This window comes from Oryzias latipes, chromosome 13 (genome assembly GCF_002234675.1).
Source record: "Oryzias latipes chromosome 13, ASM223467v1".
NCBI lineage: Eukaryota > Metazoa > Chordata > Actinopteri > Beloniformes > Adrianichthyidae > Oryzias > Oryzias latipes.
In genome coordinates, this window is record NC_019871.2 from 9,826,485 (window position 1) to 9,843,025 (window position 16,541).

Consider the following 16,541-nt stretch of genomic DNA (forward strand, 5'->3'; position numbering starts at 1 on the left):
AAAAATATTAACTTTAAACCTAACATTCCCTACTGCCTTAAATTTGATTTTAAAATGAAATAGTTTAAACTTTATTTGAAAATGTATCAAAAGTAAAACTGTGAACACAACACGATATAAAGGTTAAGGAAGTTGAGTTTTTAAAAGACCAGTTAGATTTTTGTGCAAGTTGGTCACAATTCCAGAAAAATGTGCATTAAAAAAGTTCTTCTTTTTAATGCCATTTAAAGACCCACTAATAAAAATCGTGTTTTGGGTGTTTTTAATTTGTTTTCTTTTCTCGTGATGGAGGACATATATAAAGAAAAATAAGTTTAAACTACATTTCTGTATATATCTTTTTTCAAACCATTGTGAATCAGGAGCAGACAGAAAATGCCAATGGAAGAAAGCCTGTAGGTGTCACATAGAAGCTACAACGACAAGCTGCAAACTGCAAGCTCCCTGCTCTGATCTGTTCTGATGCATCCACTAGACGATTAGATCCATGGATGTCTTTGTTTTCCTTGTATGAGGTGGTATCTGGCTGGACAGCTCCAATATTGCTCGCCAATTTTGTTATTTGGTTTTGTCACACAATATACCGCAAATTTAACGTTATCGCAATATTAATCTCTAATATCGCAAGTTTTCCTCATATCGTGCAGCTCTACTAAGCGCCAATGGTCCTGCCCACAACTTAGAGGAGAATTTCCAATGAACTACTGCCACTCTGCAGGAACTATGTCCTGGAAGAAATGTTTTTTTTTTTTTTTTTTTTAACAACCCTAGGAACATTTCTTAAATAGCTCAAAATATGATCAGAGAGGGATTTTAAACAACCAAAGTGACTTTATTTAGATGGTGGGATGGACTTTTAGGTGCATAGGTTTGTTTCCTCTCTTCTATCCTGTTGGGTCTGTCATGTTCTGTAATCCCTGCCCAGGGCTGACATGCAGCAAAGCTCTCCGGCTGCTCTTCCCGGGCCAGAGTGGGCCTGGAAGGTGCCCTGACTGGCATGAAGCCCAGCTGCAGGTCAATACTTCCAGCGGCTGTGGGACTGCAGTGCCTGCCTTGAAATATGTCTTCATTCCTGCTGCCACCCAAAAAGCCGAAAACGCAGCTCTGCTTCTTCTCCTCCTCCTCAGCCTCACTCATAGCCTCTCTCCCCCCATTTGCAGTCAACCACTTGGCAAACTTTTTTTTTCTCACAAAGCAGCTCCTCTTTGCTTTCCACAAGTGCCTCCGGGATGATACCAATTCGTTTCTATTTTTGAGCATTAAGTGCTGTTCCTCGATGAGCCTGAATGGTAGAAGCCCGTTATTTTCCTCACGTTCCCAGGATGATGTTAGCTAGGGCACGATGTGACTGTGAAGGCAAAGAGTTCAAGAAAAAAAAAGCTGTGCAACTCCTAAACTTTTCTTTGTTGCCAACATGGGAAAAACTTCAACAAAAATAGCCCAAATGAGTAGCCACTCCACGAGGTTAACTAAACTACCCCTGCAGTCAAAGACAAGCGACAGAAAACGAGGTTTAGCTAACGGCGACTTTACTTCAAACCCTAATCAAATATCAACATACGTATCCAGAAAAAAACAACACTAGCGTTTTTGTTTCCAACTTAAGACGAAATATATGTTTTGGAGTAAGATTTTTCATTTGAAGTAGCAACTTTCCTCCGAGGAAAAGCAATTGTCATTTCTTCAGCTGTATCGATCGATGACTGAAGGGCAACGCCGCAGCAACTTCTTCTGTGTTGCCTCTAAAGTCGTGGAACAACGTGAAATAAGAAACTCACCGGTTAGTCCGCAAAGGATGAGAACAAAAGTCGAAACTCCGAGTCCGTTTGAAAGCAAGCGAGCCCTTTGTGCTGGTTTTTCCTCCATAATCGGCGTGTGTTCGTGCGCTTCGGCACTTTCGGCTCCGGGCTCGTCCCTCTGCTCTCTCTGGTCTGGCTCGCGCTCACAGGGAGCTGCTCTCCATAGCGACCGATCCGCGTGGGCTGTACCACTTCTTCTGCGGGACAACAAACAGACGTTCCTGCCAGCTCCTGCTCTGCATGGGGGATTCTCGTGACTTCACTGATTCCCGAGTTGGATTTCTGGTCACTCTGGGTCCACTTGGAAACGTCATTATCAGAGATGCTAAAAAATAATAATAAAATATAGAAGCAACTGCAACAAATGCTGATGAAACGTCTAATTACTCGAATTTGGAAACTTAAAAAAAACCTATCTATCTATCTATCTATCTATCTATCTATCTATCTATCTATCTATCTATCTATCTATCTATCTATCTATCTATCTATCTATCTATCTATCTATCTATCTATCTATCTATCTATCTATCATATTAGTTCAAATAATGGCCAATCAAATGATGCCATTGGGTGTTACTGCCAAAGTTTTTTTTTACTGCCAAAAAGTTCACTCAAGAGCTCAACATTTGTTTTGCTATTCCATTTAACAAGATTCAATACATAGAAAAGAGTAAGAATGCTAATTTAAACATTCGATCTTCATTCTGAAACAAAATTTGCTTTGTTTAATATACTGTTTTTACAAAAGAAACTTTGAAATAATGTTGTGAGTTATTCTAATAAAAACTAACACAAATATGTTACTTTGTTTTAAAAAAAAAAAAAAGCCAATACAGTTCTTGGAAATGGCTTGATAAACTGAAACATATTTATCATTTCCTACAGCCCATATTACAGAACACCATCATGTGAAATTCTAATCTGCGCAGATTATGAAATAATTTTTCTTACAAAAATGGAGTTGTTAACACTATTTGCTTATCCTGGATTAAGAGTTTCATTCTATTTAACACTTGGCTTTTGATAAACACAAATTTCAAGCATGTGAGTATTAAAGTTATTTCAGAATCATGTTTACAAATTTCTTAGCACAAAAATGATAACCCTCATCCTTTTCTCCACTGGGATTTAGATTTGGGTTTATTTGCTTCTTTAAACAATTAATGACAAATATCTATTTATATATATACATTTAGATATAAAAATATCTATACTTGCTGGGAATCTCAATTTTTCTACTGACACACTCTAGTAACTTTATCATAGTCTCAAAAAAGGCAAAAAAAAGGGCACAGATATTTATTTATTTATTTATTTATTTATTTATTTTTAACACTGAACCTTCTACTCGCTGATGTTGTGAGGATCAGACTGCAGACCTACTGATTACACTGCAGGCTCCTGTCACTGAGCCCATTCTATTTATAGATCAAATTTTCATTTGCTGCTTTTGGATGGTAAGATGATATGGCTGTTGGCTTGAGTCTTAAGATTTGTGAGGTCATTAAAGGATAATTCCTGTCAAATTTTCTAGGAGTTCTAGGTTTTTCTAAGATAAAAACTAAATTTTTTTGATTGCAAACTTTTATAATGATTCAAAAAAGAAGATCGATTTCACTTAAACAAAAAAAGCCTAAACAACAGCAATGAAATATGAATAGTCTTATTGTGTGAAGTTGCATGTTGTTAGAAAAACATGTTTTTTTTGTTATCATTTTAGAAACTCTAGGGACAAAAGAGGCAGTGAGAGTGTGAAAGTTAATGTAAACCCTGAGAGATCATCTTGTGAAGGACGACGCAGTCACACGCCAGAAAAACAGGGAAAATGTGTGCATCCATGAGTGTCAGTGCAAACACACTCCACCCACTGCGTCCCGAAACAAAGTGGGAATGAAACACTCTTGCATTGTTCTTCTCTTTGCGATAATAACCGTTTTCACTCGTTCAGGAATCCTTCACTGCGTGTAGCAGTGTCATTATCATGCACTGAATCTTGCGCTGGCATTCTTGCTTCCATCAGCAGTTTTTTAGGAGGACATTATATTTATTCACTGAAGATAAGCAAAACTGCTTGTCTCAGTCTGCCTCACTGTGAGTCACGGGTTTAGCCTGCAGTGACATTCTGTGTGCTCCTCGCCAGGACGCTGCAAGCAGTCCTCTCTCTTCCAGCGCTGCAGCTCAGCTTCACTGTGATGAAAGCCTGACCCATGATGTGTCCCCATGGTATACCCCGTGCTTTTTTTTTTTTTTATTCCCTGGTGTTATTTATATCCTCAAAGAGCTATAAATCCCAAGGTGAAAGGGCTGCCCTTTTCACTGATCAATCTCCCCCTATTGTGTCACTCTACTTCATAATCATAAAGTTTATGCGTCTGGGAAAAAGGCAGCTATGTAAAAAATGATAACTAATTTAATTTGTGAGCCAAAACCCATAAATGTGCATGAAAACTTTAGGAAGAAATGTTTTCCTTGTCTTATTTTACACCACGTACGTGCACAATGCTGCACAAACACTTGCCTCCTCCTCATTACTGACACTACAAGCAGTTCTTTACAAGCATTTATGGCACATGACCTTTGTAATTGTGGTAACCTCATTTGAGGTTTGCACTGTGAAAAAATGAAAAGGATCCTTCATAGCAAGGCTGCACTGGCACCTTCTCCCCTGTGACCAGCGGTTGCAGATCCACACAGACCAACTGGGACATTTGGTTTTACAGTCTGTGAAAACAGCCTTTGTTAAACACTACATTCCTCTCTAGTCACATTGGTGAGCCAGTCCTTGCACACCTCAGAACCCCCCCCCCCCCCCCCAAAGGAGCCACACTTATGGTTCCATCCCCTGCCAGAACTTGGCCAAGTAGAGAAAAGAGAGGTCACTTCACTGCTGACTCTACACACTCCAGCTCGGAGCTCCACTTAAGTCTTTCCCATGATGAGCTTCCTCTCAAATGACCCTCTGTAGTACACACTGACCTTTGTAAGGCATATCTGTAGTCAGTCGGGACACTTTGCAGAGCATTTTCACATCAGTGAGACATAAAACCATATTCAAAGTTTCCAGGACACTCATTTTTTTTTATTATGACATGAAGTTGTGTTGACAGTTTTGGTTTGAATTGATCGACTTTCATCTAGAGTCGCACTGGGAGGAAATGTCAGGAGAAAGTACAGGTATTTAGTACTTCCTTTCACTCCTATCTATGCCAAGTAAAATAACAAAGGAAATGGAATGAAAGTAAAATATGAATAACATCTGCTTTGAGAAAATAATCAATATTTATGTGCACATAAAAAGGAACACCTTGCCAAAGGATATGTATAAAAATGGAATTACATCTCCATCTGCTGGAGAAAATAGAAACAAAGGCTACTGCTGAACTGTAAAGGGAGAAAAGCCCCATCACAACATTGGCAAAACATTGGCACAACTATTATGTCGACTTCAAACTTTGGTCATAAATTATAAGTTTGCTTTGTAAAATAAGTTATAAGTAAACCTAAGCTGCAAACCCTTCCTGCAAGCAATGTCAATCTGTATGCATCTTATTATCAAGGCTGATTAGCCGCCAAATCTCAATCCATGGTAACTTGCTGGAAAACTAAAGAAGTACTAAAGAAAGGCTTTCATTCACAAGTGTTTCCCTTTTTGAAACATATCATGAAAAAATGAAATAACTCTTCCAGTTTTCAAAGTTGCCCGAGGGCTGACTGATTTGCTCTGCAGATGAAGTGACGACAGGGAGGAGAGCTGTAAAAACAGCCAAAAAGCTCCACAGGAAAGTCAGGATATGGCTAATTTGCAGTGAAGGGACAGATGCTGAGTGAATAAGAGAAATAGTAAAAAAAAAAAAAAAAATGTAGCTTAAAAAAAGCTACTACAAATCAAATACAATTCCATTTTATATAAACAACTCCTAATCTCAAAGCTGCATTTTTAAAGATATTTGGTTTATTGCAACATAAACACTCACACATGACCTGTAGCTTCATCTGTCTTGGGCTTTACATATATTTTTTGGAAAACTTTTTACAAAACTATTTTTTACCAACATATGGATGTGAAAAAAATCTTCATTGATATTTCCTTGACAAATTGAAAAAAAAAAAAAAACAGCTAGATTTTCCTGTGACTACAGCTGCACAGTAGTTTCTGGTCCACAGGACTGTGGGCAACTTCTATGTACAGTAGACACAAGAATGGCAATTAAAGAGCTAAGAAAGAACCTCTTAAGGCATTCAAAGTAACTAGTTTAACTTTTCCTGTCCAACAGCTGAGCAAACAGATGAGATCTGAAGGCCACTTGTGTTTGACATATTTTACTGTTACAACAGAATATTCTGACGCACAAGGTGTATATTTGAATAAACCCCTTTTGTGATTTAGACTAATCTTTATTTATAGTAATTATATTTGTAACAGTTTTTTGTTGGACTAGATGGACAAGAAGAGGAGAGAAGAGAGAGGGATGTTAGAGAAGGGTGGGGGGTAGGAGGGTGATTATAGACGGGAGGGGGGGGGTAAAATCATAGATGTATAATAAATCTAAAAGGAGTGGGGCCTGTCCACATACACACTCAAATGTTACAAACATACCTTTTGGATCCAAAAATCTTCACATTTGGACATGTCAACATGTACACAATACAACTACCGTTCTCACACGCATGCTTACGCATTCAGACTAACACACGTGAAACATTTCCTTCAGTCACGCAAACTATTTGTGTAAAGATGAGATAGCCTCTGTGCTCGGATGAGTGTTCACGTTCTTCTGGGGTGGATGATGGAATGTAAGAAAAAAAAAGAAGAAAAAAAGTGGAAGAGTGCCCAGTCACCCACAATGAATTTAAATCAATGCACTAATGGGTTTTTTTTCCATCAAGAATTTTTAACTCCCTTCTTAAAAGTAAATATTTGTATTATTTGGAAACCGTTTTGTAAAGATGGCTCTCAAGTGCAAAACCTGGCCTTTTATGTTGATCGGTAAGTGTCTAGTCTTTTTAAATGTTAAAACTGACTAGATTGGTCTCAGTAGAGTTGGTTGAACTGAATCAAGTTCATAGGTCGTCTTATTTTCAAGCAGAAAAGCATAATCTTTTCCATACGTAGTTTTAAAAAAAATACAGATCCTCTTTCTTCTTTGTAAGCTGTGTTATGAGTAACAACTGTTTGACTATTTTAAATAATGTTGTGTTGTTGATGTAGCAACTTTTCTATTACGTGCATCAATAGATGAGCAGTTCCCCAGCATCATACTGCCACCGTCATGCTTCACAGTTGGTGTCATAAGGACCCCAAGCGTCTCCTTCTCTGAGACACAATAGAGCAAAAAGTCACATTTATTTCAAGGTTACACCGGCCATGTCTACAAATATTTACCGGTTTTTGATTGTGGATTTTAGGTTTTTTGAGTCTGTGGCCTTTCCTCTCATTGTTTTTTTTTTTTTATTTCCGTAAATTACTGTAAAGTTTCAAGCAGCTTTATTGTTCCTGTTCTTTTGTTGTATTTTATTTTTGTTTTAAACCAAAGCATGTTGATATCTAGGACACAGAAGGCCTTTTTTTCCCCCTGAAGACTACAATTCAATATAAGCCTTTTTTTTTCTTCAAAGACTTTTAACTGTGGCACATTATATTTGGGAGTATTTGCGTTGGGAAATAACAAGTAGTGTCAAAATTTGTTTTGTTTTTGATATTAAATAAACAAATGAATGGAAAATGCGGAAACATTGTGAAAAAAAAATTCCATTCAGACACAAATCTGTTCATGTATAGCAATCAAATTTTTGGGCTGCAGAGCATTCTTGTATAGCTGGAAGAGGCACTCGACCACAGAAACCAGACTTTTGACTTTTCAGTAGTTTATTTGATTTGCTTCAGTCGTTCATAAACAGTTTAAAACATGGGAGCTTGATCATTGATTAATCACTTACATGTCTGAGTGGGAAGAATATCACTTTTCTGATTTGAGTCTTCAAATCTAAAGCTCTCAGTGACATTTTTCTGACTTTTGTGACCCAGTTATAACAAACTGTGCAGCTGTCATTTTGATGCACTTACTGGATAATCATCTCTAGATTCTCCAAAAGATTTGTCATCGTGCTCAGAGGATGGATTTGCTCTACGGTAACACCACTTTTAAATAGCTGATCGGAGAGTTATACTTGAAAGAATAGACAGTAAAATGTCATTGCATTTGAAATATCTGTAAAACAGATGGTTTTCGGTGATAAGAGGACACCAGTATTTTTAGTTTATTCTGCAATTGAGAAACGGCTGTGAACAGGAAAGGCTGGTGAGGAAGACCACAAACACTTTCAGGAAGCAGCTTGTTAAAGAAACATACACACACACATAGAATAAACAAGGCCTTTGGGAAGAGAAAGCATGCTCTGAAGTGTTGGCGCCCCATTTTACTGTGCAGCCAAGCAAAAACATGGAAGAGAAGACAGAGGGAGGCATTTCCTGCATTTCTAACTACTAAACTTTGAGTTGAAGGTTGCATCTATGTTAGTGGCAAAATCCTGTGAGCAGCCAGAATAGGCATTTCTGGAAATAACATGATGCAGAATTTGAGGCACCAGAAAAAAATAAATAAAACGTGGATGAAAAAATGTTGGTCAATTAGATTTTGGGGTTTATCAACATGAATCTTTTAACTAAAACTGTTTTACATAAAAAAGTAAAAAGTTGTTGAAGTTTTATGTCCATATTTGTTCATGCTGTAAAGACAATGAAGTTTTTAAACCTGTATTTTTATATAAAATAGGCAACACTTTGATGCACATTGCTGAGTATTGCGTTGGGTAGAATTTTTTATTGCTTTCTTAGTAAGGTTGAATAAAAAACACGAGTTAACTGCTAAATAATGGATACAATAGTAGACTTACTAATGCAAACTAAAGCATAAAAGTGTCTGAAGACTTTAATAATTAATTAATGCCTAATTATACATTAACTACCATAACAGGACCTGTATTATATGTTTTTTAACTTAAAAGGTAACCCTTAAAAATGTTACGTAAAATTATATTGTAAATAAAAAGGTGTTTAAGGCAGATTTTCTTTTAAATATTGTTTAAACAGTTGTTTGGTTGAAGATCTAAATCACTCAATAACAGTCATTGTGCAGTTTAATCTGTCTAAAATGCACAAACTGTGGGGTTTATGAAGGTAATAAAATGTTTCTCACATTTTTGCAAATACACTATACATTTTTAAGATTTTTCTTTTTAGAAGAAAAAAACAGTTTGTTGACATGACAGCTTATATCATACTCTATTGTTTTTCAAGGAGCTTCTGACAATTGCAGAAAACAAAATACAGAAAACCTTTCAAGACAACAACATGGGAGTTTTAATTCACACATGAATCCAAAGTAAAACATATGGTCATGATCTTTCAGAAATTTGGAAACTGTGCTTTTATTTGTACTGTGCGTAGACACACCAACGTCATGTCATCTTTGGCCAAACTTAAATAATCTTCAGGTATTTGGATTTCAATTAATTAAGAAGAAGCTGATGAACAAAATAGTTTAAACTCATCCATTTAATCTGTCATCCATAACAATGAAAGTGCAATCTATTGCAACACATGAGAATCAATAATTAAAGGTTTTCTGCCTTTAAAAGTATGGATTACTGCTATAAGTCAACAAATATTACATGAATAGTGGATGGAGCCAATCCTATAAAAGACTGTAAAACAGCCCAGTATCTAATCATAAAAATGTTTTAATTCTTATGACTAAAAGGGATGAGAAGTTATATTATTCCTGTTTAGTCTTCTCTCAGATAAGCTTCAGGCACATCTTCCTCATTATCAGCGTTCTGTAAGGAGGCAGCATGCTGCGTCATCCTTTCAACCTCCATGACTTTAGCTTCAGCCAGCTTTTTATCTGCATCCAAACTAGTATTTTGGGCCTGCTCCACCTGGGAAAGGGCCACCTGAATGTTTGTCTTTGCCATAATGCAGACATGCTCAGCTCCTGAAAATACACAAAAAAAAACCAAATTCAAATGAAGCCTGAGCTGACAGCAGTTCACAAAGGGACGCGGCCATCACACTGGCCGTTTGGGTACTCTTCCATTTGTGTTTCACTAAAAAAAGGCAGCTGCAATCGCACTTTACTTCCCAGAACAATACTTTTATTAATTATTATTAGCAACACTGCAATGATAAAATTCTTGCCAAATTTAGTGAGACAAGAAAGTATTTGTTCCACTTAAGTTGGTCCACTTAGAAAGATGAGAGGTCTGAAATGTTAACCATAGAAACAGAGACAGAATAAAAAAACAAAAAAAGAATCCAGGACATCATACTGTCTGATTTTTAACAAATTTATTTCGATGATATAGCAGAAAATACATATTTAGTCTAATGAACCATATTTCATTGCAGGCCTTCTCAAGAACTGTGCTATCAGACGGCAACACAGACTGTTAAGTTCTTCCACAGATTCTACAGACTGGCTAGGCCACTTTAGAACCGTAAAATGATTTTCTCCCTTGTTGCCTGGGCGATGTGTTTTGGGATGATTATTTAACCTGAATGCTCTCATTAACGGAGGGAGATTATTGCCCAAAATCTCACCCTAAACGGCCCCAATCATCCTTTCATTAACCGTTCATGCCGTATGTCACTAATTTGTAATGCAGTATTAAATACTGGGCTTAACTTAATTTAGCATCACCTTGAATGGCAAAAACACTGAAGAATATTTCACAATATGGTTGGAAATAAAGTCGGACAGGAGAGGGTTAATACAGATCAGTCGTGTCGTCCCTTTGCAGAAATACAACCCAAAGCGTGATCGTTCCATTGAACGATCATCTTCTTTTTTTCCGGATTCCTTTTTCTTTTTTTAAGGAGTTTTTTCGTTACCGTGAAGGGGGGTCTAAAGGCAGGGATGTCAGTTTAGTTTAGTCTGTTTAGTTAAAGTTTTAGTATTATCCTATCGTATTCTATACATTTATGATCCTTTTTGAAGCCCACTGAGACGACTGTTGTTGTGAATTTGGACTATATAAATAAAAAAGAATTGAATTGAAGGACAGATCTTCTTAAAGAGGAAGTAACAGGCCTGTGAGGCACAGAATTCTTGCTCGTTTCTTGAAGCCAAATATTAATTTTCCTCCTCAATATAAAAATAATTTTTTTTTTTATTCTTCAATGTGATTTCCTGGATTCTTTTTTTTTTTTTATTATTATGGTTGTCCCCGATTAAATATTTGGCCGAATCCGAATTTTTCCCCCACCCCTCCGGCTTCTCCCTAGCCCTCCAATGTTAGGGGGCATTTGGAGCGGTATGGTGGGCAAAATATTATTCTTAAGGGTTAACTGGGGGGGGTCCGCATCACAGTGTGCAGCAGAGGAGAAGCGCTTTTCTTCACGTGGGTGTGCTCTGATGCACAGAAGTTTACATGTAAATGTAACTACTGGTGATGACTTTTTGTTTAGCACGACCTTTTTAAAGTTACAAATCCAGTGTTTTTATGCATTTTCAAGTGCTAGCATCTCCGAGTTAATGTAGCCGACCCGCTTTCTCATAACTCTCTGTAAATGTAGGGGTAATGGAAGGATTCAGTCTTCCTATGGTGAACATTACAGACCTCTCTCATTTTTTTAAGAAGGACAACTTGAAGAATTGGTTACTGACAAATCTTGACACTATTCCACTATCAGTTTCATACCTGATGCATAAGCCGCTTCAGCAGCCGTCTCAGACAGTGTCACCGCGGTGCCCCAGATCGCCTCCAAGCGTCTGCATTCCTCTTTTTTATCATTAACCTGAGAAAAATGAAAATCGGTATCAGAATTGTGACAAAATGTTTCAATTCTCAATTAATATAAACAACTCTACTCAAAAACGTGTCTAGTGTTAACATGAACTGACCTTTGCTCGCTGGCCAATGATCGCCTGCCAGACTGAATCCTCCTCTGCCTGAGTAAGTTTTCCAAGCGCATCTAGATATCGTTTTTGTAGTGAAACGAGTGTGTACACGGCCTGACAGCAAACACAGAAAAATACACTCTTACATATTGAAACCCAAAGGTTATACATGTTATACCATCAAGGGTTATTTTTTGTAGAAGTTGTGCTATTCCAAAGACTCATTTCAACAATCATTTTCTTTAGATACCCATTAATATTTGTACATTTTTAAATGAAATTATGTTTGCTTTTCTGAGAAAAAGAAATGTTAATAAAAAAAAGTCCTAAAAACACTTGCAGCAAGCGATACAAAAAAGTCAAACAAAGCAGGAACATACACTTCTAGTCAAACGTTTTTACACAACCCAGATATCAACGTTCTTTTTCTAGTTCAAGGTGCTTAAGTTCAATGAATGGCTCAAATGATACAAAAGTAATGTGTGAGATGTTTATGTGGGTTTCAGAATTCCACAAAAATAACTTTTTTTTGGATATGAAATGGATAAAGAATTAGGAACTGTCTAAGTGGATCATATGAAACCTTAACAGGCATCTCACTGGTAACTTGCCAGCTTCCCTGTCTGCATAAAAGCACTGCAAGTTTCTGAGAGTTAACACCTGCATGACAGGTGTCTCATGGAACAGGTTCAGGAAGAATAAGCCAGTCTCCGTTTTAACTGTGACACACAGACTTCAATTTGACAGGATGAGCCGCAGCAAGGAGGCCGCTGTTCAGATGTCAGAATAAGACACTTGCCTGGGTCAAGAAATCTTTGGTTCATCACGGAGAACATTTGAATTTTATCAAAAAGGGGAAAGGGTGGCTCTGCAGTGCTATATCAACTCTGAAACATGGAGGCAGAAGTATGACAGTATGGGACTGTGTTACTAGGGGCAGGGTTGGTGACTGTGTAGAGCTAGAGACCCCCAAAACAAAAACAGCAACCACCTCATTCAGCAAAGGCAAATAATTAACTCTGGAATGATCCTATAAGAAGATGACAAGCTGAAACAGAAATCCAAGCAGAGTCAGAAGTACCTGATAACAAAAGGACAAGATGGGAAACTTGGAAACGGGGAGTGGTCAGCACAGGCTTCTGGTATGAACCGTAATGAAACAATTAAAACAAGGCAACCTATACGTACCAAACATTTACAGGAATGTCTGCAGCAGATTTAGAAGGAACTTTTTGAAGATTTATTAGTTTTTTTTTTTATGTTAAGATGCCATATATGTAAAGGGGGATTTCCTAGAGGAATCCAGAATTTTCTCTTATAAGTAAAATAACTTTTTTGTACTATTCTTTAATTTGAGTGAAAAAAACACAAAATCTTGAATATTTTTAGTTTAAAAAAAAACTGATGTGATCGGAGTGTTGCTTCACACTGGTAGAAAATGTGAATGAAGCGGCAGGGTTTACCTTTGCATATTCTGTGATGGCTTCTATGAGAGCAAAGGTGGTCTGTGAGAGGAAACCATTGGAGCTGTCTGCGGCCAGAGAGGCTGCCCGTTTGATGAGGGAGTCGTGGGAAAGGTCATCCACCTGTAGCATCAACAGCAGACATGTGTGAACAGTTCATTTTACTTAACCCTTGTGACATCCAAGGCACTTTGACATTGGGAGTGAGGTCATCTGGACCGCACCAGACAATGCAGTGAACTTTTTTCTTCAATGATTTGTGATCTCCACTGGTGTCCATGGATTACAGGAAATCCTCTCCACCTTAGTAATGGTAGGGATAACACCACAATGGTCATCTTGACCCCATAGGATAGCACAAGGGTTACAGGGGGACGTGGCCCTACGCCTGCCATTATTGTGTGACTCGCCTCTTTAAAAGGGACAGCGCACAGTCCGCCGCCGACGGCTAAAGACGCCACACCGGAAGTCAGGACTGTCGTCCATCTGCTGCGTTTACTGACTGTAGGTTTAATGCCATTCAACAGAACACGAGCAGAACTCCTAATAAGATAAGAAAACAGGTTATCTCAAAGGTTTTGTCAAGATATGTAACTAAAATAAAAAACAGTTTCATGTCAAGCTTTTTTTTTACACCCCCCCCCCCCAAAAAAAAAAAAAGAAAAACACTCCGCTCTGTTGTACGAAGAAATCTGCAATAACTTCTAACGTCAGTTGAATAGGGATGTGCTTTAAATGTTTAAAAAAAACTAAATGTAATATTTGTAACGATATTAATGAAACGAGTCTAAATAAGACATAATAAATGCAAAGTTCAGATCTCCTCGTAGTTAAGTGTTTTCTACAACTGACCTGATGAAATTGTAGTAAGCTGAGCTCCTTCCGAACGCGGCCATGTTGGTCCGCCACAGTAAAGTGTCCCTCCTGCTGAAAAACAGTTCCTCTTTCAGAGAGGGAAAAAAGAAAAAGAAAAAAAGGTACATTACTGCCACCCTCTGGCGACAAAAAGTATACAGTGCTGCATGGGTTTCTGTGATATGTACATCAAAAATTCACCCCTCACTGCGCCACCCTGTGGAACAACAGAGTAATTACCACAAACAGGAAGACAATGTTCCATCAGAATTGGTTTGACCACTAGATTCTTTTTGTAAGTGATATTCTTGATTCAAATGGAGAAATTCTTCAGTTAAGAGACTCCAAAAGCAAATATGAGCAGTTCCAATTGCTTTAATACATTTAATAAAAAATACAATATTGTCTTCCTCTGTTCAAATTAAACTACCAGATTTAGTAATAGGAAAAATAAAACTTAGTGAAAAAAATGTGATAATAAATACCCAAACAAATCCTTTAAAGGTAAATTATACCACGACTTTAATAGAAAAGTGAAATATAAAATAACTGAGACATCTGTCACATCAGGTGCTCAACTATGGAAATTCATAAAATGGCCAGTGGTCCCCAAAATTAAAGAAATGCAGTTCAAAATTATAAACAATTACTACCCATCAGCAGAGACATTGAGGACTAGATTTGCCTTTGAGGTTGATCCGTGTGATTTCTGTCATGTAGCCCCAGAAACAACCAGACACCTGTTTTTTTCATGTCCAGTGATCCAAAGATTCTGGCAAGATTTTCATAACTGGCTTAGTCAAAAAATTAACAACACACAATTCACAGAAAAAGATATTTTGTTTTATAACAGTAAGTTGCCAGAAGAGACAACAAACTTAGTGAACATCCTCCTGCTTTTGGGAAAATATCATATTCATAAGAAAAAGTGGAAAAAGGATCGGCTGAATTTCCTGTGTTTTAACAATGAAGTCAAATTGTATTCATCCTCATTGAAATGTATTCACAACTCAAATCCTTTCATTGATGATATTTGTAAATCTGCTACAGAATGGTTACAAATCTAGGGTCCAGATTTTTGTTTGCCTTGTATTTTAATTTATGCTGAATTGTTTTTATATTTTTTATATATGTATACATTGTGTTTTTTTTTTTATCTTTGCTTTATAGAAGAGATGTGCCTTGCATCTTTGTGTAGTTGTGTCTGCGAGAGTTTTGTAATGATTATATTTCAATAAAAAAAATTAAAAAAATAAGAAATATCAAAAATGAAACTGAATACATTATGGTGCACTTGGTTATCGATATGCTAAAAACTATTAACAGTAAAAAATCAACAACATACTGTGACATTTACAACTTAAAAACACCAAATATGATGTTCATTAACACTTGCTAATTTTACTTTGCTTTTGTTTGTAAACATGGTTTTGGAGAAATTGTGAGCAAAAAGATATTGCACAAAGCAACATTTTAAGATGTCCAGTTATTTTAATAACAGGGCAGCCAATGGCTACTGTGTGTTCTGTTGAGGACATTGGCTGGTTTTCCGTCTTCCACTGACCAGATAGTGGACCATCCAGATCAGCAGTAATTCAGGATGCTCTATGTGGAGCAGTGATAGAAGAGCACCAGTGATGGCTATCGTTTCTTCTTCCCGAGGACTGTATTATTCCTTGGAAGAATAGGTAGTCAGATATAATTTTTGCATACCATAAGTCTCATCAGATGAAAATTGCACAACAAAAACTGTGTTTTCTCCAGAAACTAAGGTCTGTTCTCCTTCTTCTGCACTTCCTTGATCCAACACATCAGTAACAGAAAAGATTCAATCTGAAAGCCGATCTGTGGGCTTCAGCAGATGCACAGAAAAGAACAGGAACAACCTGCAGCCCCAGGTAAATGTGACAGAGCATATCATTAAACAGACAGTCAATCGTGATGATTCACAGGTACATTTACAAACACAACACTCACTTTGGACACTTAATATCCAGACTGGTCAAATCTAGATACAAAGGACTTCAAAAATAACTTTACTAAGTGGCCTTAGCCTCTGATGCAGCAGATTACTGTAATACAAATGACACATCTGTACAGTAACACAATTTTAATTACACAATTGCAATTACACGTAACGAAGCAGAAAAAAATATTATGGTGTATAATGAATCAAGTGGTTTATTAAACAGATATCCTAATTATTTGAATGTTTCAAAGAACTGTGTACTAAGGGGATCTTATGGATCTTAAAGACATTGCTTTGAACAGCCAAATTTACAACGGAGGACTCAATGTCTTCCGCCCCACTCAGTACTGGTTAACGTTTCCCTGGTGAATGAAGTATTTTTGACCAGGAAAATGAAGTTTATTGCTACATTTAAAGAATCAAAAGTAATTGGTGAACAGCAAACTGTCCAAGGTGTTTTCGAGTTTCACGTAACAGGTGGGTATTATGCCACTTGTGTTTGTTCATCAAAAATATCTTGTCAGTGCCAGCTTTTACTTCAGTGTATTGATGT

At 37.1% G+C, this 16,541-nt stretch overlaps 2 protein-coding genes across 2 annotated transcripts in view; both read right to left on the minus strand.

Annotated features, from left to right (window-relative positions):
- The window catches only part of LOC101160012 (nectin-3-like protein), a 36,115-nt gene extending 34,033 nt beyond the window's left edge, over positions 1–2,082 (minus strand). The window contains exon 1 of the mRNA XM_004075558.4: positions 1,779–2,082. Within this exon, the coding sequence (XP_004075606.1) occupies positions 1,779–1,866 (88 nt within the window). The 5' untranslated portion in view covers positions 1,867–2,082. The remainder of the gene's footprint in view (positions 1–1,778) is intronic.
- Positions 2,083–7,650: 5,568 nt separating this feature from the next.
- On the minus strand, positions 7,651–14,126 carry diablo (diablo IAP-binding mitochondrial protein). Its single transcript, XM_004075306.4, has 6 exons — positions 14,017–14,126; positions 13,575–13,707; positions 13,165–13,287; positions 11,705–11,815; positions 11,502–11,598; positions 7,651–9,796 (listed from the first exon to the last, which is right to left on the minus strand). The coding sequence occupies exons 1-6, from the start codon at positions 14,058–14,060 to the stop codon at positions 9,588–9,590; spliced, it is 717 nt and encodes a 238-aa protein (XP_004075354.1). The 5' UTR covers positions 14,061–14,126; the 3' UTR covers positions 7,651–9,587.
- Positions 14,127–16,541: the final 2,415 nt, after the last annotated feature.